At 45.9% G+C, this 22,360-nt stretch overlaps 3 protein-coding genes across 4 annotated transcripts in view; all 3 read left to right on the forward strand.

Annotated features, from left to right (window-relative positions):
• The window catches only part of sdc3 (syndecan 3), a 28,549-nt gene extending 25,310 nt beyond the window's left edge, over positions 1-3,239 (forward strand). The window contains exon 5 of the mRNA XM_040188725.2: positions 282-3,239. Coding sequence (XP_040044659.2) covers positions 282-448 — 167 coding nt within the window. The 3' untranslated portion in view covers positions 449-3,239. The remainder of the gene's footprint in view (positions 1-281) is intronic.
• A 3,236-nt stretch (positions 3,240-6,475) lies between these two features.
• Positions 6,476-13,612, forward strand: nobox (NOBOX oogenesis homeobox). Its single transcript, XM_040188000.2, has 9 exons — positions 6,476-6,632; positions 7,922-8,658; positions 10,014-10,176; positions 10,277-10,383; positions 10,561-10,709; positions 10,792-10,925; positions 11,230-11,497; positions 12,021-12,331; positions 12,944-13,612. The coding sequence occupies exons 1-9, from the start codon at positions 6,599-6,601 to the stop codon at positions 13,399-13,401; spliced, it is 2,361 nt and encodes a 786-aa protein (XP_040043934.2). The 5' UTR covers positions 6,476-6,598; the 3' UTR covers positions 13,402-13,612.
• Positions 13,613-17,662: 4,050 nt separating this feature from the next.
• matn1 (matrilin 1) lies at positions 17,663-21,911 on the forward strand. 2 transcript variants are annotated; one of them, XM_040188027.2, is made up of 9 exons: positions 17,663-17,975; positions 19,034-19,218; positions 19,316-19,480; positions 19,566-19,788; positions 20,668-20,796; positions 20,915-21,087; positions 21,192-21,423; positions 21,514-21,666; positions 21,757-21,911. In XM_040188027.2, exons 1-9 carry the CDS (start codon positions 17,888-17,890, stop codon positions 21,855-21,857), a joined length of 1,449 nt encoding a protein of 482 aa, XP_040043961.2. In that variant the 5' UTR covers positions 17,663-17,887; the 3' UTR covers positions 21,858-21,911. The 2 variants fall into 2 exon arrangements, with proteins under 2 accessions (XP_040043961.2, XP_040043962.2); XM_040188028.2 differs by lacking the exon at positions 20,668-20,796.
• The last annotated feature ends 449 nt before the right edge of the window (positions 21,912-22,360 follow it).

Genomic DNA, 22,360 nt, shown 5'->3' on the forward strand with positions numbered 1-22,360 from the left:
TGTAGCGCTGCAGGAGCGGCATTTAACACCAAGCAGTTGGCAACTCGGGGTGTATGTTGGCACATTCAGGCTCATCAGTCTTCACTTAGCAGCTAGGTGATAGGGAGGCGGTGGTAGTTCCGCTCCGCCTTCAGTCTGGGGGTGTTTGATGCAGTGGTGTTGTAGTCTGCAGCAGGCCGTGTCTCCAATGACGCTTTTTTGTGTTTGTTTGAGTGTTTTTTTTAGGATTTGTAATGTTCTGGAAGTTTTTTTTTTTCTAAGACCTCCACCCTCTCTTTCAGCGGTCATAGTGGGTGGAGTGGTGGGCGCCTTGTTCGCGGCCTTCCTGGTGATGTTGCTGGTGTACCGGATGAAGAAGAAGGATGAGGGAAGCTACACACTGGAGGAACCCAAACAGGCCACCGTCACCTACCAGAAACCGGACAAGCAGGAGGAGTTTTACGCGTAACGCTCCCGAGAGACTGCCAGAGAGACACGCCGCCCGCCGAGGGAGAGAGAAAGAGCGAGAGAGAGAGAGAAAAGAGAAAGATACTCTAAGCCCGCTATACCTCGCCCTCCTCATCCTCCTTTTTTTCTTCGTCGTTGTCTCCTCCTCTTCTGCTCGCCCCTCCTTCTCCTCCTCCTCCCTCTCTCCTCTCGTCTGCGAAACAGTCGAGAGCGCCTCTCTCTCTGCGGACTTGGAACTTTCTTTTCAATGAAAACGAAAAAGAGGGAGAAAAAAAAAATAATCCAAATATATTCTGAAAAAATAACACATACACATGAGATGTTTTTAAAGTGTTGTTATTAATATTCTACAGATTATCTTGTTGTGTATGTGATGATATGATTATTTTGTAAGAAAAACAAAACAAAACACAAGCTCTTGACTGTGTTTTCTGGTACAAAAAAATAGTTCCTCTTCCATTTTTTATGGAGCGATTGAAAAGGCTAAAGCGAGAAGAGAGAGGAGAGGAGAGGGGCGAGCAGAGCGGGACACAAAAGAAAAAATAGAGCGATGGGCTCGACTCTGCACCCCCCTCTCCACCCCAAAAGACACACACAGAGCGTCTGGTTGGCCGCACAGAGCCAGAGGTCAAAGGTGAGAGGAAAGGTCTCTTTTGTGCCTTCCATCCCTCTGGTGCTCAAAGACTCATACGCACATCCACACGGCCACACGAACACATGCGCATGCATACACACACTCTCGCATCTGCTTGAAGGTGGACCGCTCTCTCTGTGCTCGGCCAATCAGAAAGCAGCGCTCGACCCTTGCTGCGTTTCACAATGTCGAGGTTAAAGTTGTGTTTAAGCGGCCAATCTGCTCCTCCAAGCTGTACAAAGACTAATTTCCGGATAGTAATAACAACCAATAATATATCAATGTTTTGGGCTGGATGGTGAACAATAATAATGATACCGTAATAATAATAATAATAATAATGATAATAATACTTAACCAGGAGGATGTGTATCTAGCAGGTTAAAAAAAAAGTTTATATGTAAATATCAGCATATCCTTTCTGGCGTCACTAATCATCTGCATGATCATGAAGACTTTTTATTCATCACTTCCGTCATCACCTTAGATGAGCTGTGCTCTCGTCAGCCACATGTACACACACACACTCGCACGCACCCATACACACACTCGCACACCCTCACACGTGCAACTTGTTGTGCATTTAGATACACCACACAGACTTTCAGTGTACTGTTAATCATGTCATTAAAAGACATATCAAGCCCACCATCATCATCATCATCATCGTCGTCATTGTGTTATGAACAAGATCAGGTGGTTTCAATACGTTATTGATTAGTTATCGGTCAGTTGCCGGTTGGTTTCGAGTTTGGTCTGTTTGTGTAAAAGCACAACTTCATGTCCAGTCATCACGTCGTCCGACAAACCCTTCCACCACACCCCTCCACGCACCTTCAGCATGCCTCACTTTCTTTTTCTTCCACCATAGGCTCTCTGTTTGGGGATGGGAGGGGCCTCTGGGAAGCACAGGGGGTGTTAATGAAATACCAGGAAGTGTAAATCCTCACAGAAAGTTGCACACAGATCTGCTAATTCAGTCCAAATCTTTCCTCAGCAAAGCATTGGTTGTGAGAAGCAGAGGACTTTGAATTAGGGCTCATCGGGTCAACTTTAACCTGCTCATTTGGGGAAGGGGACTTTGGGGGACTTTGGGGGGACAGGGGTTCGGTTTTTGGAAGGGGGAATGTCAGGAGGGCTGTGCTTCTATCTAAAAGATTGTAACAATAACCACACCAGTGTGACTGGGCTAGTAGCGTCTATTATACTCAGTACTGTAGAATATAAATGCATGGGAGTCAAAAATATACTAGTCTGGGTGTGTGTGGATGCTCGCGCGTGTTTTTGTGCGATTGAATGCAAAGAGGGGACGAGTTAACGTTGGAATGTACTGTGGTTGAGTGTGTGTTTACCGACTCCAGCAGTTCTCACGCTCTTCCACAGACAGGTAACACACCTCCTCCACTCCTGTGTGTGTGTGTGTGTGTGTGTGTGTGTGTGTGTGTGTGTGTGTGTCGCCAGTGTGAGAATATACATGTATGTGTGTGCGTTTGTACGTGTGTGTCTACACTTCCATCTAAACACGCCACCTGTGTGTGTGTGTGTGTGTGTGTGTGTGTGCGCGTCTAAGCTTTTCACCTTGGTATTTCACAGCAGACCCGTGTGTACACTGAGCGGCCCGTCGACGTGCTCCTGAGTGTGTCTGCGAGTGTTTCCGTCAGCTCACCGCCGAGCGAGGGACAGCTGGTCCTCGCGGTGGCTTTCACACACACACACTGACTGTGTCTTTTCACTGTCCGACTGTCTGCCTGTCTGTCTCCCTGCCGCAGCGCAGACGGGCAGACGACACGCCACTTTCTTCACAGGCAGGAATGATCTTAACACGTACTGTCTTTTTTAAAGTGACCGTCAAAGTAAACATGTGTGTTTGTACCCATTTAAGCCTGCGTAGCCAAATAAGATGTGTGTGTGTGTATTAGAAAGAGGGTGAATTTGTACGTATGCGTGTGTGTGTGTGTGTGTGTGTGTGTGTGTGAAGCCCAACGGAGGCTACACTACTCTATGTTTGCTGTTCCCATTCCTGTTTTTATACATTTGCATTTTTTTAAGGCTGAGTTTCTGTCATTGGCTGAGTGAGCGAGAGGAGGAGGATCCTCCACGCCACCGCCCTGTCACTAATCTGCCACTCTGTTCCAAATAAAAAACCTGGTTGGGTAAATCTCTCCTCTTCTGTCTTCTTTTTAATCCAGGTGGGTTCATAAAGACCTGTTAGTTGGACTCTGTTACGTTTGGAAAGAGCCATGTTAGCAGTTTCCAGTCTAAATGCTGAGTTGCGGCTGGTATCGACCTCTTACTTTTATTCCCGGCCTTCTGCAGAATGTCAGACTGTCACATTAAGTGCGGTGCACTCACGAGTCGACCCATTACGGCTTTGTTATTTTCCCAAAGACAAAGTTACCAACCAGTACCTCTGTCTTGGAAAAACATGTTCCCAGATTTTCTAGTTGTCAGTTTGGGCGATTTGATTTGACTTCAATTAGGAACTTGCACCACTGTGAGCTCAATTTAAACTCAAATAGACTGCCGGCTCCTGCGACCGTGCAAAAAGATGAGCGTCTGCAGATAATGGGTGAAACGCACATACATAATACATAGTACATTACATAATTAATCACAACAATTTTACAAAGAAGATGATGTCAGAAAAAGCTTTTCTGTATAATATAAAGTGTGCCTATGAATGAAGTTAGTTGCCCTGTAGGGCCTTATTGTTATCCTCACGTGTACCTGTAGTTTCCAGAAGACCTGCTTGTGTATTTTTTTACGCTTTGACTTCGTCTCCTCTCTTCAGGCCCTAATTAAAGCTGCAGTTTTTAAAAAGTCCCTGACTTCAACATGTTTCCTCACCAAACCTCTTTTGGCCATTTCAGAAATAGCAACTGTCCTGGATACCAGTACTTAGATTCCCGTCAAAACTGTTGCCAGCGTGGTCTTTGGAGGAAACCATAGCAACCAGGAGTTTTTGGAGAGACACGTCGCAAGCATTGCAAATGGAATTCCTTTTGTTCTCACTTTTTTTTCCTTCACCCCAGCAGAAGAAAAAAAATCCCCGGGACGGAGATCTCAAAGGATATGAGCGAGAAAAAAAAACACAAGACACCAGCATGTGGGTTACCTTTGTGTGGGCTGACGCTTTGGAGTCTCAGGCCACCGTGGCTTTGACTTATCTTCTTCCTAGTGTTGAGCTGAACTCAAACATGGAGTCTGCTACGTGTTCGTCACTCAGATTTTAAAAGAGGCTGGTCGGAATGGCAATATATTCTAGCAGCGTACATTCTAGGGAACTTGCATGCGGACATGAACTCCCGCTTGGGTGTTATCACACACCAGCAGCTTGGCCCTCATACCGTTTCTGACCCAGTAATACTACACGCTCTCTGGCCAAGCTACCGTGTATATATATATATATATATATATATATATATATATATATATATATATATATATATATATATATATACACATTTGTGTGTGTGTGCTTAGTTATATGTGTGATTACAGCCTCTTAACAGCCTATTTGCACTGGCTGACCTCAGTAGGCCCTCATGGGAGAAACAGCCAGAGATTCTTCTTGAGCCATTGCATAAAAATACACTTATGAAGTGATCAGATAAACTGTCTGTGGGGATTCAAGAGCACACGGAAAAAGGAAAATATTCTAAATGGGGCTTCAGTTTATATTATCTGCATCAAAACCAGATGAAAACCAAGGTCACCTGGTGCGGAGGAGGACCAGGGAGTCTGCCCACAACCTTTCCCCGGATGCCGAGAAGATAACGAGCCGTTCTGCTGTTGAGTCGTTTGCTGAAATGGAAACATGCCGCTCACAGGGGAGGATGGGGGCGGATGGGGGGGTTTATGTGAGCAGTTTCTGCTTGGGAGGGAGGAGTCGAACAGCAGAGTTGGGGTAGACAGAAGAAGATTCAGGTGCCTGGGGTCCAGTCAGTACCCCATCTGGTGGGTAACTGCGGAACAACCTGGTTTTAACCTGAATAACCAATGCTGAGTATCTGCAAAGCATATGTGATAAACGGTTTAGTCAACCTGCACTGCTCAAAACACATCATAGTACGAATTAAAGTTAGTTAATAACCAGAATCATTTTATAGTGATGTGATTAATGTGGCATTATTATTTTTAATGGCAGGCTTCATTGATTTTTCATTTTTATTGGGCTACCCAGTCTTACAGAAAATAGCTGTGATAATAACAGTCAGCTTCATTGAGATGCTCCACACACGTCCCAGCAGGATTAACATAATTATGGCACATTAAAGTGATACAATGGAAGCTATCGAGAAACCAGGGTAGCTTTCCCTTTTTAAGTTACGCTACAATCTTCTCACACATTGGCCTCGTAAATATCAATTCCACAATGTAAAAGAGTCCATTACAAGATGTAAGTATCAAATGTAAAAGAAGTCCTGCAAAATAAGTGGCACTGTGCAAAAAATATAATCCTGTTATATTAGATTTGTTATACTGATACTAATATCAATGCACAAGCTGTATTGGATTGTATTGCTGTTCAGGATGAAGCAATCGTCTTAAATTGTACAACTTCAAATGGAGTTTAATATTTTATGCAATGGTTGTAGGTCAGCTATGGCCCGAAGTTTGGACTCCAGCCCCCCCGTGTGCAGGATAAGCAGTTTGCAGATGGATGGATGGTTGTAGGTCAGGACACCTTCATGCAGTCACAATCAAATCTGGTGGATTGTGAGATGATTAATGGGATAAAATAAACTTGATGAAACACTGAACTTTTCTTCAATCTTTGCTGTTTTGTTAAACATGTTAAATGAGATCAGACTGCTTTACCTTTTTTGTCCTTTCACTGTTGTTTAAATGAAAGCATATGGTTTAGTGAGCAAGTTATGGACATCTGTCTTCTCATAGATTTTCATTTTTGATAACGTCTTGTATTCCATACATTTATTAAATGTATATAAATATGTATAAATATATAAAAGCTTAATCTGATAACTATTGACCCATTCTTTTCACTATTTCAACACAATTTTTAAACAAATTGACATTGTGGAGTCGACATGGGTACAACAATCCAATAAAGATTATAGGTGACAGCTTTGTAAAGATTACTGGTGCTTTATATTTTAATAGATTTTTTGTTGCTAAATTGAATGAATTGCTGGTTTGATTATCAACTAAGTGCATTTATAAATATTCATTGATTCACTGAAAGTAACAATTACATTAATTTAGTAAATAACAACATTCAGCTCTTCTTAAATAATGTAAACTGGGGGTAAAGGGTGACCGTCTGTATTGACACATTGTATCAGACTGTATCAACAGATCCGGGTCGGAGCGGTTCTGGTCGCTGATTGGCTGTTTCCGGTTCAACCTTCACGCGATAATTCTGCGTCACACACCGCTGAGGGAGGCTAATCAATCAATCAGCCTCATTAGCCTCCTGCCCAGCAGCAAATCGCCTCGTGGCCGTGCACCGCTTAATTGATTATTAGTACAAGTTTATTGGTTTTGACTGTCGCAATGGAGAGGGACTGTGGCGTGGCTGAAGATTTTGGTAAGGCCAGTCCAGCTGCCTTTTAATGGTTTTATTGGTTTATTGGCTCGCTCCGGCCATTTCCCCCCATCTGTCGACTCAAGACTTTTGTTGTGAAACTTCTGTGTCATTTTGCGAACATTTAAAGACTTTTAAAAACGTCCCGGGTGCATTTAAGGCTGCTAATCTGTCCTGTTAGGTGCAGCTCTCTGCTCCACTGAGACAATTTAAGAATTAAAAACTCTGCTATTAACATTCTCGACCCTGTGTCGGTAGATGGGGGCAGGTTAGCCGCTTTAGCTGCTGCTAGCCGCCCTGAGTTAATTAACGTCAGCGGGCAGGTGAGGTGGCTCGCGCGACTGCACAGCTGGGAAACTAATTAAGTCACTGCAGGATGACGTTCCTCGTGCTTATTAAATCTGCAGGTCGTCGCATGACTCATGCAATATGAAAGATACCACTCACGACATTTTCAGTATTTTTGTAAGTGTAGGCACTTTTTCAAGTTTCTTTTTAAGTGGTTGTCTGTGGCCCCCAAAATCCAGAAAGACATTACTGTGTTGGCTGTTAAAGTCATTGATTGGAATATATCTGTCAAATGGGCCTGCACCAAAATGATTTTATTGGGCCCATAACGACTATAACTATCGACACTTGACTCCAAACCTCTCAGCGCTATATTTACAGAATATATCATATTATATAACGTTGCGCTGAGGAAAACTGTAATGTCCTTTCACATGAAGATTAAGTAGGGAACAAAGAAGATAGAAAATAAATATACCAATAAAATAAAAACAATGCAATAAAGGGAAAGCTGTTGCTATTTCTATATAAGGATATAACGCACTCCATTAAAAAGGAAACTGAACAATATATTTTTTGAGGCTGCTTTTAAAAGTAATTGGGAGTCCTCAGGGAGGCTTATTCAGCAACTGGGAGCATTACAACTATAGACCGCCTCACAAAGTTTTGAATTGATTCTTCAGTAAGGATAAAAGAGACCGTGGGGAGGTTTGTTTGGTTCTTTTAACGTGATATTACTTATTCTGCAGCAAATCAGCCGATCAGTAAACCCTAAAGTCAGTACCAGAAGCGGATTTTGTGATTTAACTGCTTGTCTAATGTGTTTTTATTTTTTTCTCTTAATTCATATTAGAAATCTGGCAGCTGCATTCCGGTTGTACGATTGCAATGAATGTTCTTTAGGTCATTTTTCATTAAAGCAAAGTATTTTCGAGGCAAATGAGAGATAACCAACCCCGTGTTATCTAAATGAAAATGACAACTCTCACTTCACTCCATTGCAGACTGTTCACGCCTTCTGTGTGAGGAACTGGAGGATTTGGAAACAAAGATTTACCAGAGGAGGAGGACAAGGAGGTGGCAGAGGGACGGAGGGGAAGAGGAGGAAGTGTTTAATCAGAGAAAGGATGAAGAGGCAAGAGTGGAGGAAGGCCGAGAACAGGGGGGTGAGGAAACCGAAAAAGTTGTTGTGTCAGAAAAGCAGCGGATGGCGGCGGAGGGAGAAGAGGAGGAGGCGGAGGAGGAATACACTTATGTGGCTGAGGAGACCCAGGAGGTTCAGGTGGAACACAAGGTTGAGAACATCAAGGAAACAGTCGCTCAAGAGCCAGAAGACAAAGATACAAGAAGTCCAGAGAAGAGCACCGAAAAGAAAAAGAGTAGGAAGCGGCGAGGGAGGAAGCCAAATGAGCGGGTGAGGAACAGGAGAAGTTTGAAAGATGTCAGCGAGCGGTTCGTGGAGGAGAAGGAGAGTCGGACACAGGAGGCGTCAGCTGTGAATTCAGAGGAGAGGTTGTCTCCGTCGGAGCCTCCCGTTGGACTGATTGGCAGCTGTGACCTCTCGGACCCAGTCGACCTGGCCTATGAGGGGACGGGGCCGCATTTCCCTCTTCCCCCGCCGTACTCCTCCCAGCCGCCAGCCTCCATCCAACCTGCACCTCCTCAGCCCGACGGGACAAAAAGGCCACACAGCCCTCTCCCACCTGTCCGTGTCCACCAGCAGGGCCTACAGCCGCTCGAGGTGAGAATAGAGGGACATGGTTCATCAATCGCTGGGAGCTAACGGGGAACCGTGTTGTACCGAACCTCAATGTAATGATTGCAGTCCAAACGCGAGCACCATCAACTGTAGATGTAGACTGTGGCTAAAGCACGCCACCCGGCTTTATGGTCTATTTTACTCTAAATAAACCATCATTTAAAAAATGAACATCAAGCTGTGTTGGAGAAGACTTAAACGAGAGATTTACACTATAAACTTGTGTTAATAATGCCTACTGAGGGTAATAAGTAAGATGAGAAGAAGAGTCATTACTACTTTTTGCATCCGCAGGAGTCTCCTCCTGCTAGCCGGTAGAGATAATGCAGGTTTAAGAAACTTCCTCATTGAGCAGATGCTGTATCATCTGTGAATGATACAGCATTTTCTTAATAAAGAACATATGAATTACGTTCTCTAAGGTGTGAAGGGATTTATGGATCATTTTTGAGGATTAACAAAAAAAGAAGACATTTTACTATTAATGTTCCGTTGAGACCGGCCCACTCGGTAATATGTCATCACACTTACATTTATCCCGCATGGACCCGTAGTGTCTCTGTGCTGGTGCGGTTCTCTAACTTGCCCAATAAAATGACTTTGGGAGAATTATTTTCAGACATGTTGGCAAATTCTCCAGATTTGTTTATAATTACTGTGAAATGTGTATTTATCATGCATTCCTACAACCTTAATGCAATATTAATGACGCAGCTGCGGAAATGGCAGACTAGATCTATAAATATATGTATGTATGTATATACTCACACATGGATAACACTTTGCATAACAACAAGGAATTTCATTTACCCAGATTTAAAAGCTCAACTTCACTCTACAAAAAATAATTAAAGACAAAAGCAAACTTGAATCTTGAACGGGCATCTTGTTGCATTAGATGTAAGTAAAGTGGGGCTGAAACAATTGTTGATTGACTGCAAAAGAATCATCTTTTGTTGAAGCCTTTTCCAACCAAAACTTTTCTCCTTCCCTGTTTTCCAAAATGTTGAGGATTACTTTTACAAGGTTTTGCCAGTGTCACATATGAGCGGTACACGGACGCAACCGGAAATTAATTAGGTATTTTTTGACTTTCAGAAAATCCCTGTTGCTTTTCATTTTGTGGGATAAAACTTAACGCTGGATTTATCCTCAGAGAACCTGTGTTGTTTTGTCTAGTTGGTGTTTGAAATCCTCACTGTGCTCAGCTCTAAATGTATTTGGTAAATAACTGTCAGAGAAGAAAAATCTTATTTTTCAGAAAATATGCAATAAATCAACTATTTTCCTTTTTGAATTTGACTGAGCTAAGAAAAGCTTTATCTGGTTCATGGCAGATGGAGATAACGCAGGTCTACTCCACCCGACGCTCCATCCGCTACAGCAGCAGGGGACAAGGCCGCGCTCTAAGCGTCCCTCTGCTGCCGGGATTAGAAACTGTGGACAGCTGCATGCTTCCCCCTGCACCGAAGAAGAAAACTCGAACGCTCTACAGTACCGGTAACCCTACTGACCGCTTGGCCAGGTGTGCTCAGATTTAACTATGCAAATAGTTTACCTTCACTTTGTGCATGTGGGTTTTTTGTGCATATGCGTGCAGATCAGTTAGACCACTTAGAGGCCTTGTTCCAGGGGGACCACTATCCTGACGCAGAGAAGAGGAAAGTCATCGCGGCTTCAGTTGGTGTCACACCTCAAAGGATTATGGTTAGACTCTTTGACGTTTACGTGCCTCCTAGAAGAAAGTAAAATGAGCAAACAGGGAGTGATGTTTCCCGCCCCTCCGTTCCGACATCCCGTTTCCTTCAATTTTCCTGCACCATCCTCTGTCGTTTTCACTAAAAGCCCTTTTGTTGTCTCTCTCTGCAACATTCTGTGAACCAGGTCTGGTTCCAGAACCGCCGGGCAAAGTGGAGGAAGGCGGAGCGCTCCAACACTGCAAGGGTTGAACACCGACAGAGCAAAGCTGGATGCAGCAGCAGCCCCACACGTCACCACATCAATCCCACCCTGCCCTCACTGGCCCCCAACAGGTCTCATGCCCTTAAATGGTGCAAATTACATGTATTTAAACATGTTGATGTGTAGTAAGCCATGTCTTTTCCTCTTCTCCAGTAAGGGACCTTGTTTTTCCAGTCACTGTGCCACTAGGCTGCCCCAACCCGCCCCAGCAGCACCTGTTTTCCCCAACCTGACCAACCAGACTCCACCCCCCTACAGCAACCTTCTGGCAAGCCTCAACAGCCCAGGTGTTGAAATCCACTAGCAGTTACGCAATTATTTTCGCAAATGTACTGCTCATAATGAGGTCATTGTGCTCCACAGTTACTATTAAAAATGATTTGAGTTTCCGAGGAACTGTCCTTTGGCACAAACGTCACAGACGTCAAGTCTTCCCGTTCTGAACCACCAGCAGGTGTATTTCTAAGGGAAGCAATCGCTCTGTGCCGTGAGAGTTCGGCTTTGAACTCCGTGGACCTTCCCCCTGCATGTTGAGATTGTACAATTCCCAAGAAAGCAGACCAATGTTTTATCTCTTGTGTTCTCTCCAAGGTCAACTCAGAGGGAGGGACGTTGGCCAGCTTGCCCCTCAGGGGGGGTTGGCAGAGTACCACCCCATGCCGAGCCCTCCCCCCTTGCGTCGAGCCAGTCTCCCTATTTTCCCAACGGCTTACAACCCTGCAAACCCAACTCCTCCTCCTCCGCCACCACCTCATCTCCTTAAAACACGGGCTCACACCCCACCTCTGTTTCTGGACGCTCTGGAGGGGGGCTCCGCATTGCCACACCGCGACGCCCAGTCGCTGCAGACCGACACCTGGTCAGTTCCACTCACAGCCGACTGCGACATGAGTACTAGCGCATGATTTGATTTGAGCGGGGACCTGGGGTGCACGCGATGACAGAGGCTGTGGAACAGGAGCAGAGAGCCTGTGAAATGCTGAGATAATGATTCCTTAGACAGCCGCTGCAATAGAGGGGAGTCTGTTTCAGCCGGTGTTGAATATTTGTGAAATCATGAGAGACAGAATGTGTTTGTTTGACTACAATGATGAATCACAGCACTAAAAAAGATCCCTCCCAATGCAAGACGAGACGAGACAAATAACAAACCATGAATGCTAAGGGACTTAAAAGCTCAGTTCTCCCAAATGAAAAATCGCCCTTGTAACTACTCCACAAAGATTTTTTGATTGCTTGACAGTCCTGTTCTCTAGAGAAATGTAATGTATCACCTTTGGAGGACAGTCAGGTAAAGATGAAGGGAAGTACCTCTAGTAACAGACTATATATTTATAGGTGTGTGTGTTTGTGACCAGGCTCCTCCTTTGTTTTGTCCTCAGTTCTCTCTTTGAGTTTGGGGAGAAGTTTGACTTCTTGACCTCAGGCCAGCAGAACAACCCCCTCTCCTACCAGCTGCAGACCTCATACTCCTCCACCCAGCACCAACCTCAAGCATCTCTGCCCTGCATGACCTACCTCACCCCCTCCCCCTACCTCCCCCCCAACCCTCCAGAAACCAACCCGACCTCGTACCTGACCTTTGGCCCCGGAGGGAACTCCACTGGGATGGTGACCTACTCGACCGGAGGCCACGCGTACTTTCAGTCGCAGAGCACCGGACAAATACTTCTGCAGTCGGCCGGTCATCACGGTAAGTCTCCTTTTTTTCTTTTTTTTTTTTACAGCACCATAAAACAATCCAATAAAAGGGGTTTGTTTTTTCTTTTTTTACTCTGTTGATTTAAACTGGACGAGAGTCATATCCATCCTTGGAGGTGCTCAGCGTCTAGTCGTAGTCTGCTCCGAAAAGGAGCAATACTTTTTAGCTCTATAATAAATAAATAATATAAATCTGAATAATATCAATTGTATTTATTTAAGCATTTTCACTTTTTTGCTTCATAAAAATGAAAAGCTGCCGTTATGCAGTATTCATCCTAGGCGCTGGGACGCCCCGGTAAAAGTGTTTATTGAATATTACACTTATGGGCAGAGATTGGCACATGAGAATGGAGGCTTACGCAGGATGCGAACGGCTTTGGGGTGAGACACAATAGCTGCTAGGCTCTGGAGACGCCTTGGGGATCAATGATAGAGCAAAATGGGGGAGTCTCAGAGAGGCACAGAAAAAACGGGTATGGTGGCAAGCAGAGATTTTAAAAAGTATGACAGGAAGTGGTGTGTTTGAGGCGTGGTCCTGCTCCTGAGCTGTATTACCTCTAATCCAGCTCAGTTTTATCATCCCTGTGTGGTTTTTTTGCAGGGGGGATCGCCGCGTACCAGTCGTACCCGTGGGGCAGCATGTACAGTCAACCAGCCCTCCACCAGCGGACTCCGTGCCCTCCAATTTACCCCGGCAGCTTGGAAGGTGCTCGAGATCACCAGCCCTCCTCCACCACCCTGCTTCCGCCTTCCTTCTTCGCCCAGGGGGATCAGGGCTCCTCGCATGCAAACCCTGAATGCTCATCTCACAACCATACGCACAACTCCACCACCAGCAGCACCAGCAGCAGCACCATCCTCCCCCCAGTGTCCTCCCTGCGGCCTTCTCGCCTCCGAGCAGAGATCACTCCGGCCAAAGCTGCCTCCCTGCTGTCTTCTCAGGTCAGCCCTGCCTCTCCAGACAGCTCTCCGGGGCCCCCTGGTGCCAAAATGGAGTATGACAGCCCTCGAGAGATTCCCAGCCACTTCCACTGCGAATTCTCCCCCATACACTTTTGAATACATGCATGTTTGTGTGAGAGAGTGTGATCAAGGTATTGGTGTTGATATATCCTGTGTAAATGGGAGTATTTCTGTATTTGTATTACTGTTAGGATGTCGTTAGTAGAAATATTATAAGTTGCCTGGGCTGCATTTAGCTCGGCTGCAATAAATGCACATTGTTCTGTCGATATTTTTTTACTTTTGCGTTAAACTCTCTTGATTTAAATCAGCAGTCTCCATCATATTATTATTCAACATATCATTGCACCAGGGAACAGTGCTTTTATTGAGTCAATTTAGTTACCAGCCCGACCGAGGGGCGTGGGAGGTGGGTTAATAGGCGAGTGTAATTGTTTTCCTCATCCCCATCAGTATATCCACTTGTGTTCACAAATCATAAACATTTTTAATTAAGTTTTTTTAATCCAGTCACACCCATGAGCCTTGATTACAGAAAAGAGTCTGCACAATTATGCAGACGTTACAGAAGTTTTACATTATATAACTTTATTAAATCAACTAAATGTCAATAAGAAGAAAAATAACTCACTGAAGTTGAAAGGTTAATTTAGAAGCTTTGCTTTCAACAGCCCCGTAGTTAATACCCTTTTTGTACATGATGAAAAAGTTCTGTATAGTTACTACACAGATGTATACAGGCGTTTAATATATTACACTAAATTATGAACTATAGTTTTCTTCAAATGTTACCATTGAGTCTTGTTTGCTTAACAGTCCACGGCCCCGAGGCGGCTCACCGCTGACATGCTGCTCATTTGTCTTCAGGCCACTTGAGAGCGCTGTTTCGTCACGACAGACGGCCGCCTGCCGGGAGCTATTTTGACAGCATGTCAGGTTCTCGGACGCGTGCAACAGTCACTGATCCGGTGGAGGGGCGAGCGGGCCGAGTCCTCTCCAGAATGGAGGTATCAATCGCTGATACAACCCAAGTCCTTAATCGCTGTTGCCATTTGCGGCGTCCTCTTGTTTATTCTCCTCCTCTTTAACGAGCAGAAGGCATCTTTCTCTGAAACAAGCAGAGACGACGGAGACCATCGTGGCATTTCCCCTCTCAGTAGTGCAAGGAAAACCCCAAACGTTCCTGATTTACCTCTAGTTAGTATTCCTGTTTCGCACCGCTGCTTTGTGTAAAGATTGAAGTAAAGCTTGGATGACGATGATGTGGGAGGAAGAGAAGGAACTCTGGAGGAGGCAGGGACCAGGGGAGCAGATGAAGGGGGGAGTGAGGAGGGAGGGGGGGGTTCAGTGTGTCTCTGGGAACAAGGGAGGAGAGCCGAGATGAGCTGTTGCTATGGCAGGAGGAGAGGATGATGGTTGGGCTCTGCCAGCAGGCGTGGGAGGGGAGCAGAAGATGGGGATGAGGGAAGAGTGCTTGTAGCACGGGGGGGTTTTGGGAGGAACAGGACTGCTGGTTATGTAACTGCTGTATTTGGGTTTTTAATGAACCGCTCTCTCTCTCTGCTCACTGCCTACTGAGCTGTTACTGTTGGCAGGAGACATGCAGCATAAACACACACACACACACACACATAAAAAAATCATTTCTCAAAGTCTGTTCCATAAAGAAACACACCACACATTCATTTCAGGAATGAAACCCGAGTGTGAGAGCTCTTTTCAAACCTGCTGGAACAGAACGTCTGCGCTGGATTTGGGGTTCTGTCCTTGTTGACGTGACGCTGTGTGTATCCGTCCCTTGTGTCCCTCGGCACGTTTCCATCTTTCTCCCTTTCTCCCAGCTTGCACGTGTGACTGAGGCGGGTTTCATGTACGTTTAACTCTGCAATTAATTTTTCCAGGACTTGCATGTCGTGAACAGAGAGTGCTCAGATCACAGCCGTAAGAACATACACACGTGTGTGTGTGTGTGTGTGTGTGTGTGTGTGTGTGTGTGTGTGTGTGTGTGTGTGAGAGAGAGAGAGAGAGAGAGAGAGTGGGTAAGCACACGTATGGGATGCTTCAGTCCAGCCCGATTCCACGTGTCAATATTTACTCGGTATTCTGAGATTTGAAGAAAGGGAACTTGTTTCAATATTTATGGATGTGGTCAAACACAAAGTCATCACAGTATGTCCAAACCCTGGGACACACACACACACTCTGCTTTGATACAGTCCAGTGATGGAGTTTGTTGACATTAATGGATCAAGTTGATTGATTTAAGTGATTGAAAGTAATACTAGTAAGTTAGTTGCAAATAATAACAATAGCAATAGTAATAATGTCTTTTTGGTTCCTTGGTTCTCTGGTTCTGGAGGCATCAGGCGGACGAGCTTTAGTTTGTTTTGTAAAGATACAACAAACAGACTTGGGTTTGGAGGAACAGGAGCCACGAGGGAGAGTGAGCAACAACAAATTACTGGATGAAATGAACAGACTTGAGGCTGTGTGATATCTCACCTCATTATATGTTGATGGAAAGAGTTTTTTCTGAGGGTTGTTATTTTGGAGTGGCCTCGTGTAAAGATGCCTAATGGTATGCAGTGTGGGAGTGATGGAGGGATGTGTTTGTCCTAGACCGTTTCCACTCACACTATGGGATGGCAGTGCCGTTGTGATGGATCGCCTCTAAATCGAGCTCCCCGCGATGGTTTGCCTGTTGGCAGTAAAAGGCGTCTTACGGGAACATTTCCTTTTTCAGTAAAAAGCAAATATGCTCGTTTTTATATTAGATTTGATGGTTTGCTGGAATTGAAAAAGTAGAAAATATCTGGTGCTGGGCTTGTAGTACATTTGCTGAAGTTGTTTTGTGTCAGTGTCAGACCAGTATATTGGTTCTAAAAATTATGGCAATAATCAACACAGGACCAACCTCAAGCATTGACAATCGAGGGCTTCAATAGATGCTTTTTAAATTATCGATTAATATGCAAATTACTTTCTCCACTGATGATTGTTTCAAATTTCCCTAAAAAATCTAATCTTCTGACTGTTGGTTGGACAAACAACGATTTCTTGTTGTTATTATAATTATAAATGATAAAAAATTATCCCAATATTTTCAGACAAATGGAGGACTAAAGGGTTCATTGAAACCTCATAATGTAAGAAATTTTCAGTCAGGCCTGCTCGTAAATTTAAAATAGACCACTAACAACAAAACCGGGGGATTCACACACAGCGCATTGATATTTGGATCAGTTAGTGACGACGTCTCATCACCTCGTTGCCTGAACATTTGCACGTGTACGTAGTCAAGAAGTCCATTATCAGAGAAGAAACGCTGTCCAGGAACAACATCTTGAATCTTTCATGTCAAACCAATCACCATTATAACATGCGCACACACACGCATGCACACACTCGGTTCACTAGGGAACCTGTCTGGCCCGTTACTGTACAGCCTGAGCCCCAACTCCTTTTTCCCCGCCAGACTAGTCCCCTCAATTGCGGCTTGTTCAGGTTGTGTGTGTGTGTGTGTGTGTGGATGTGTGTGTGGAGGAGAAGGAGGAAAGGGAGGTGCAGAGGAATGCAGGCTTTGGTCGGGTGGAGCGGCATGTCGGAGTGAAAAGAGGGGTCTCTGTTTTGTGTGTATGTGGAGTCTATAGAGAAATGATGGACGTGTATGCGAGTATTGATGAAGTTGTGTGTTTTCCTTCTGTGTTTACTCTGCTGGGGCCCGCCGCCCACCCGACAGCGGAGAGGAGAGTAAGTTAAATGCTCCTGGAGGCTAAATGTGTAAATCTTACAAAATATGAAAGCCACTGCTTTCCAAATCATAGGAAGAAAGACGAGTGATGGAGAAACACAGAATGTTGTGAAGGGTTCAAGGAGCTGAACTGAGCTGAACTTAAGTAAACAGGAATCGGGGTGTAGACTTCAGGTTATAGTGAAATGCATGCTTATGCAAAAGAATGCACACACGCTTCCCAACGTGCGGGAACACTGCGGCCTGTGTACGGCGGCTCTCCTTCACTTCCGCACCATAAATGTGTGTTTGCTATACGAGGGGAACGCGGGGAGAAAAGAGGAATTCATGTCGGTGTTTATTTGAGCTTTGGCCAAATCCAACCTGGGGCTGCGTTGGCGGGCAGTTTGCCTCAAACCCCAGCCGCTCCTGTACCTCCAGCTACACACACAGATACTGTACACCGCCAGGTACTCTCTCTCACACACACACACAAACTTGTTCATCATAGCCATATCAAGGTGTGTTTGTCTTTCCTTGCCCACCTTTTTGGCTCCTCCTAGAGCAGGTATTTCCCTCTCTTACCCACGTGCACACACACACACACACACACACACACACACACACACACACATCCACTGCGGCTACAGAGGATGGCAGGGTGGATGGTTGGGGGGGGGGTTCTGTGGGCTGAGTGTGTGAAGCACTTGCATTGATAACCTGCGACTCAGAGTCACTCAGTCTCACTTTGTGGACGTCCCCTTCGCCTGGAAGTCCCTTCGCTCTGCTCCGTCTCCCCGTCTGCCTCCTTACTCTCGGCCTGTCGGCAGACCCGCTCGGACTCCTGTTGCCATGACGCCCACCCCGCCGTTGTTCCTGCTGCTGCTCTGCCTCATTGGGGCTCAGGCCACCGTGGACCTCCGCACGGCCGCCGCCATGGGTAAGAATGACGACCTTTAACTTTAGATGACTTTCAATGCGAGTTGATGGGGACATTTGACATTTGACGCTTTGGTTTTCACTCCTCATTCTGAAAAAATATGTATCTTCAGTGGACGGTAACCTTAAGGATTAAAATATATGCGTTTTAAGTACATACTTCACTGTATACAAAGGTGATGGCGTTTTAGAAAAATATCTATCTGGTCTGAGCTCCTTTGTGTCCATGAAACCGATGTGTGTTAACCTGCGGAATGGTTTACATTTCCAGGGGTTCCAGGGAATTAAACAAGTATTTATTTCATTGTTTTAAATTGAGATTTACAAACAAATATAATTCCCTTTCACTGTCTCTAGGCATTTATTGATTTAAAGTGAGTGACTTGTAGTCAGTCAGTATTAAAGACATCATTTAAAATAATTTTTAAGTGTCTTTTTGTGTTGTTGAAGTTTGGATGAAGTTTGGAAGTGCTGAATGTGTGTGTCTGTGTGTGTGAAAAAAGTTGGCGGGGGAGAGAAGGGAGGGAGAGAGGTGAAGGGTGAGAAGGGAGATTAGAACACTGGACGTTTTAGCCACTAATTTACTGAGGCCTCAAATGCAACACATCCTCCCTGGTTCAAATTGTTTTATTATTATTATTATTATAACCACAAATGATCACAAAAAAGTCTTTTGACTTTGAAAATGTCTTTTGACACACCCTACACATTTGGTGTTTGCACTGAACCGCAATAAGGTTTTTCCTGCAAAGATGCATCACTCTAATGAATGAGAAGTATTTTGCTTACTATAAATAATGACCATTTGTTTCGATTAATATTATTATCTAAGGTCTAAAGCAGACCACTTGTCATTTGCTATTTCTCTGCCTTTCATCATTGTTTTTTTGGTCCAATCTTTCTCCACCCCTGTAGCCTTTCTACATCCTGATTTTCTGTGTCCTTCTACGTTCTCACCATCTTTGACCCTCCCTTCTCCCCTCGACGCCTCTGTTCTCCCCGTGGGCCTTTTCTGAATAATTTGTGAATAATCTGTTCCCCACTTGTCTTCACGCACAGCGGCCGGTTTGTGCAAAACCCGTCCCACAGACATCGTGTTTATTGTCGACAGCAGTCGGAGCGTTCGCCCTTCAGAGTTTGAGCAGGTCAAGGTCTTCCTGGCTAAAGTCATCGAGGGACTGAATGTCGGACCCAACGCTACTCGCGTGGGAGTCGTCAACTACGCCAGCCGCGTCAAGAACGAGGTACGGGCCTCCGCCAGCCGCCACCGCCGCCGAATGGTTCTTTTATTAGTTTGTCAAAGTATTTGATGTTACCGACCTCGCTGTCGTGCAACCGCAGGTGTCTCTGAAGACACACCGCACCAAAGCCGGACTGATTAAGGCGGTGACCAAGATCGAGCCCCTGTCCACTGGAACAATGACGGGTCTGTCCATCCAGTTTGCCATGAATGTGGCCTTCAGTGAGAGCGAGGGCGCTCGTGTCAAATCTCCTGACATCAGCAAGGTCAGACACACACACTTACATGCATTCACACCAAGTCATCCGAGGTATTTTTTTTTAATCTAACTTCTCTCCCCATCCTTTGCAGGTCGCCATAATTGTGACAGACGGGCGTCCCCAGGACAACGTGAAGGAAGTGGCCCAACGTGCACGGGACGCCGGCATTGAGCTTTTTGCCATCGGCGTGGGTCGCGTGGACATGAGCACCCTGAAGCAGATGGCCAGCGATCCTCTGGACGACCACGTGGACTACGTGGAGAGCTACAGCAGCATCGAGAAGCTCACCAAGAAGTTCCAGGAGGCCTTCTGTGGTAAGAGGGGAGGAGGATGAGGGAAGAGGAGGAGGGAGAGGAAGCATGAAGGATAAAGGGTTTGTTGTTAAAGTGAGAGCGACAGGTGCAGTAAACTGTGATCAGTCTTTAGTGATGGAAATAGGCAGAGATGGTGGAGAACAATCCCTGCTGGGGTGGGGTCATCATCATGATCCTTCATCCCGGTGGAGAGAACTGAGGGTAAGGTGTCAGAGCTGGCGTCTTTTCATTCCTACATGCTGCTTCTCTGCTCTCCCTCAACAAGGCGACAGTTCCTTCATCCAACCCTCCAAACTCATTAAACACTCCGAGGTCACATGTCACACGGGGCAGGAACAACCTGTAGGAACGAAGTTCGCTCCTGTTCTTCAGTCAACGCTAACATAACCGAGAGGCGAGGCTGATCTCTTTGTAATTTACCGATCCATTAGTGACAATCATCAAACGTTTAACGAGCATCGCCCCGTCGGCTCTCCCGCTCTGCGTGCCGCTCACTTTGCAGATCGCTGCAGATGTTTTATCCAAGGGCAGCGCTGCATGATCACAGTGCTGGGCTGTTATTGGACGAGCCTGTGCCTCTCATCTTGTTTATTTAGGGCTGGTCCAATCTTCTCCACCTGTTTGTTTTAAGGATCCACTGGAGTCACACTTCGTCCACACGAACATTCAAAACTGTTGGCCGCAGGTCACAGTGGATCATTAAAAATAGTTTTTTTTTTCAAACTGACATAGTTTCATTTTCTCCTCCTAACCCCAAAACCCCCCACCCCCCCCCACCCTCCCTGTGTGTGTGTGTGTGTGTGTGTGTGTGTACCTCAACATATATTTGACTGTGTGTACGTGTGTTATGCACGCACACACACACACGCACGCACACAGACACAGTGTCAGACCTGTGTGCCACTGGGGATCATGACTGTGAGCAGGTATGCATCAGCTCCCCTGGATCATACAAGTGTGCCTGCAAAGATGGCTTTACCCTCATGGACAATGGTCGCAGCTGCAGTGGTGAGTGTGTGTTTGTTTGTTAGTGTATGTGTGTATGTGCGTGTGTAAAGGCTTTCATCCAAGCACAGCAATTGCGCTGCCAGAGTAACGTGCCCTTTTGTGTGTCTGACGTCGTCAGCCTGCAGCAACTCAGCGACTGATGTGGTGTTCCTGATCGATGGCTCCAAGAGCGTGCGTCCGGAGAACTTTGAGCTGGTCAAGAAGTGGATCAACCAGATCATTGACAAACTGGACGTTTCTGAAAGCAAGGCTCACGTTGGACTGGTCCAGTACTCCAGCTCAGTCAGACAGGCACGTGTCCACCATTTCAGTGTCCACCCAATACCGCCCCCCCCCCCCCCCCCCCTTCCCTCTCGTACTGCCGTGAAAGTCACGCTTCCGTATCCCTCCCGCAGGAGTTCCCCCTCAGCCGCTTCAACAACAAGAAGGACCTGAAGGAGGCCGTGAAGAAGATGGCCTACATGGAGAGGGGAACCATGACAGGTCAGGCTCTGCGCTACCTGACGGACAACAGCTTTGCCGCCGGTCAGGGCGCTCGGCCTGGAGTCGCCAAGGTGGGCATCGTCTTCACTGACGGACGCAGCCAGGACTACATTGGAGATGCCGCCAAGAAGGCCAAGGAGCACGGTGAGGAAGGAAGGATCACTTCCTTCACACGCGTGTGTAGTGTAAGTAGATACAATCCAAGCCCTACTTTTACATGTCTCTATGTTGCAGGTTTCAAAATGTACGCCGTCGGAGTTGGCAACGCGGTGGAGGCTGAGCTGAAAGAGATCGCCTCTGAGCCGACTGGAGAGCACTATTTCTACACCGCTGACTTCAAAGCTATGACCCAGATTGCCAAGAAGCTGCAGATTAACATCTGTCAAGGTCACACAGGAGGATTAAATACAAACATACACTTACAAACACGTCTCACACACTTGTATGATAACCCAGAACTGCTTTGTGTTCCTACAGAGGACGACCCTTGTGAATGTGACTCCCTCGTAAAGTTCCAAAAGAAAGTAGAAGACGCCCTACAGGCACTGACAAAAAAATATATCCTTTACAATGGATGAGATGGCGAGAAAGGAATGTTTGGAGGGGGGTATTATGTTATAATTTGTGTCCTCAGTGTTGCTGTCCTTGACAAAATCTTACTAGACAGTATGTCGAAGAGAATCGCCTTGCTGGAGAACAAAATTGTTTGAGGACTCACATCCCTCTTCTTCCTACACGTGCACAACCCCCCCACGTACACACAAACACACAGACAAACACCTTTTACTTCCTGTAAAATACAGAGCAGGAACCCGGGTGAGTGCGGACCCTAACCTGCGCTTCTATCCCGAGCTCTCCCACACCACCTCTACCCCCACCTCTCCGTGTTACCTCTTCCCCCCTCGGTTCTCCTGGGACACGAAGCGCCGGTCGCCATGGGGACCACGCCTTTGTGTGTGCTCCGGAGGTCATGCTCCATAACCAGCCTGTGTGTTTGTTAATAAAAGTCTTCCCTCATAGGGAAACGGTGACGGTACACTGAAGGGTTTTTCTTTTTATCTGCCCCAATGTTTTCCCAAAC

Source organism: Gasterosteus aculeatus, chromosome 10 (genome assembly GCF_964276395.1).
Source record: "Gasterosteus aculeatus chromosome 10, fGasAcu3.hap1.1, whole genome shotgun sequence".
Taxonomy (NCBI): Eukaryota; Metazoa; Chordata; class Actinopteri; order Perciformes; family Gasterosteidae; genus Gasterosteus; species Gasterosteus aculeatus.

Coding starts and splice junctions, on each gene's coding strand:
- nobox (XM_040188000.2), top strand. CDS start 6,599: ATGGAGAGGGACTGTGGCGTGGCTGAAGATTTTG. Junction 8,659..10,013: donor AGGGCCTACAGCCGCTCGAG/GTGAGAATAGAG, acceptor GGTTCATGGCAG/ATGGAGATAACGCAGGTCTA. Junction 12,332..12,943: donor GCAGTCGGCCGGTCATCACG/GTAAGTCTCCTT, acceptor GTTTTTTTGCAG/GGGGGATCGCCGCGTACCAG.
- matn1 (XM_040188027.2), top strand. CDS start 17,888: ATGACGCCCACCCCGCCGTTGTTCCTGCTGCTGCTCTGCCTCATTGGG. Junction 19,219..19,315: donor CCAGCCGCGTCAAGAACGAG/GTACGGGCCTCC, acceptor GTGCAACCGCAG/GTGTCTCTGAAGACACACCG. Junction 20,797..20,914: donor CAATGGTCGCAGCTGCAGTG/GTGAGTGTGTGT, acceptor TGACGTCGTCAG/CCTGCAGCAACTCAGCGACT.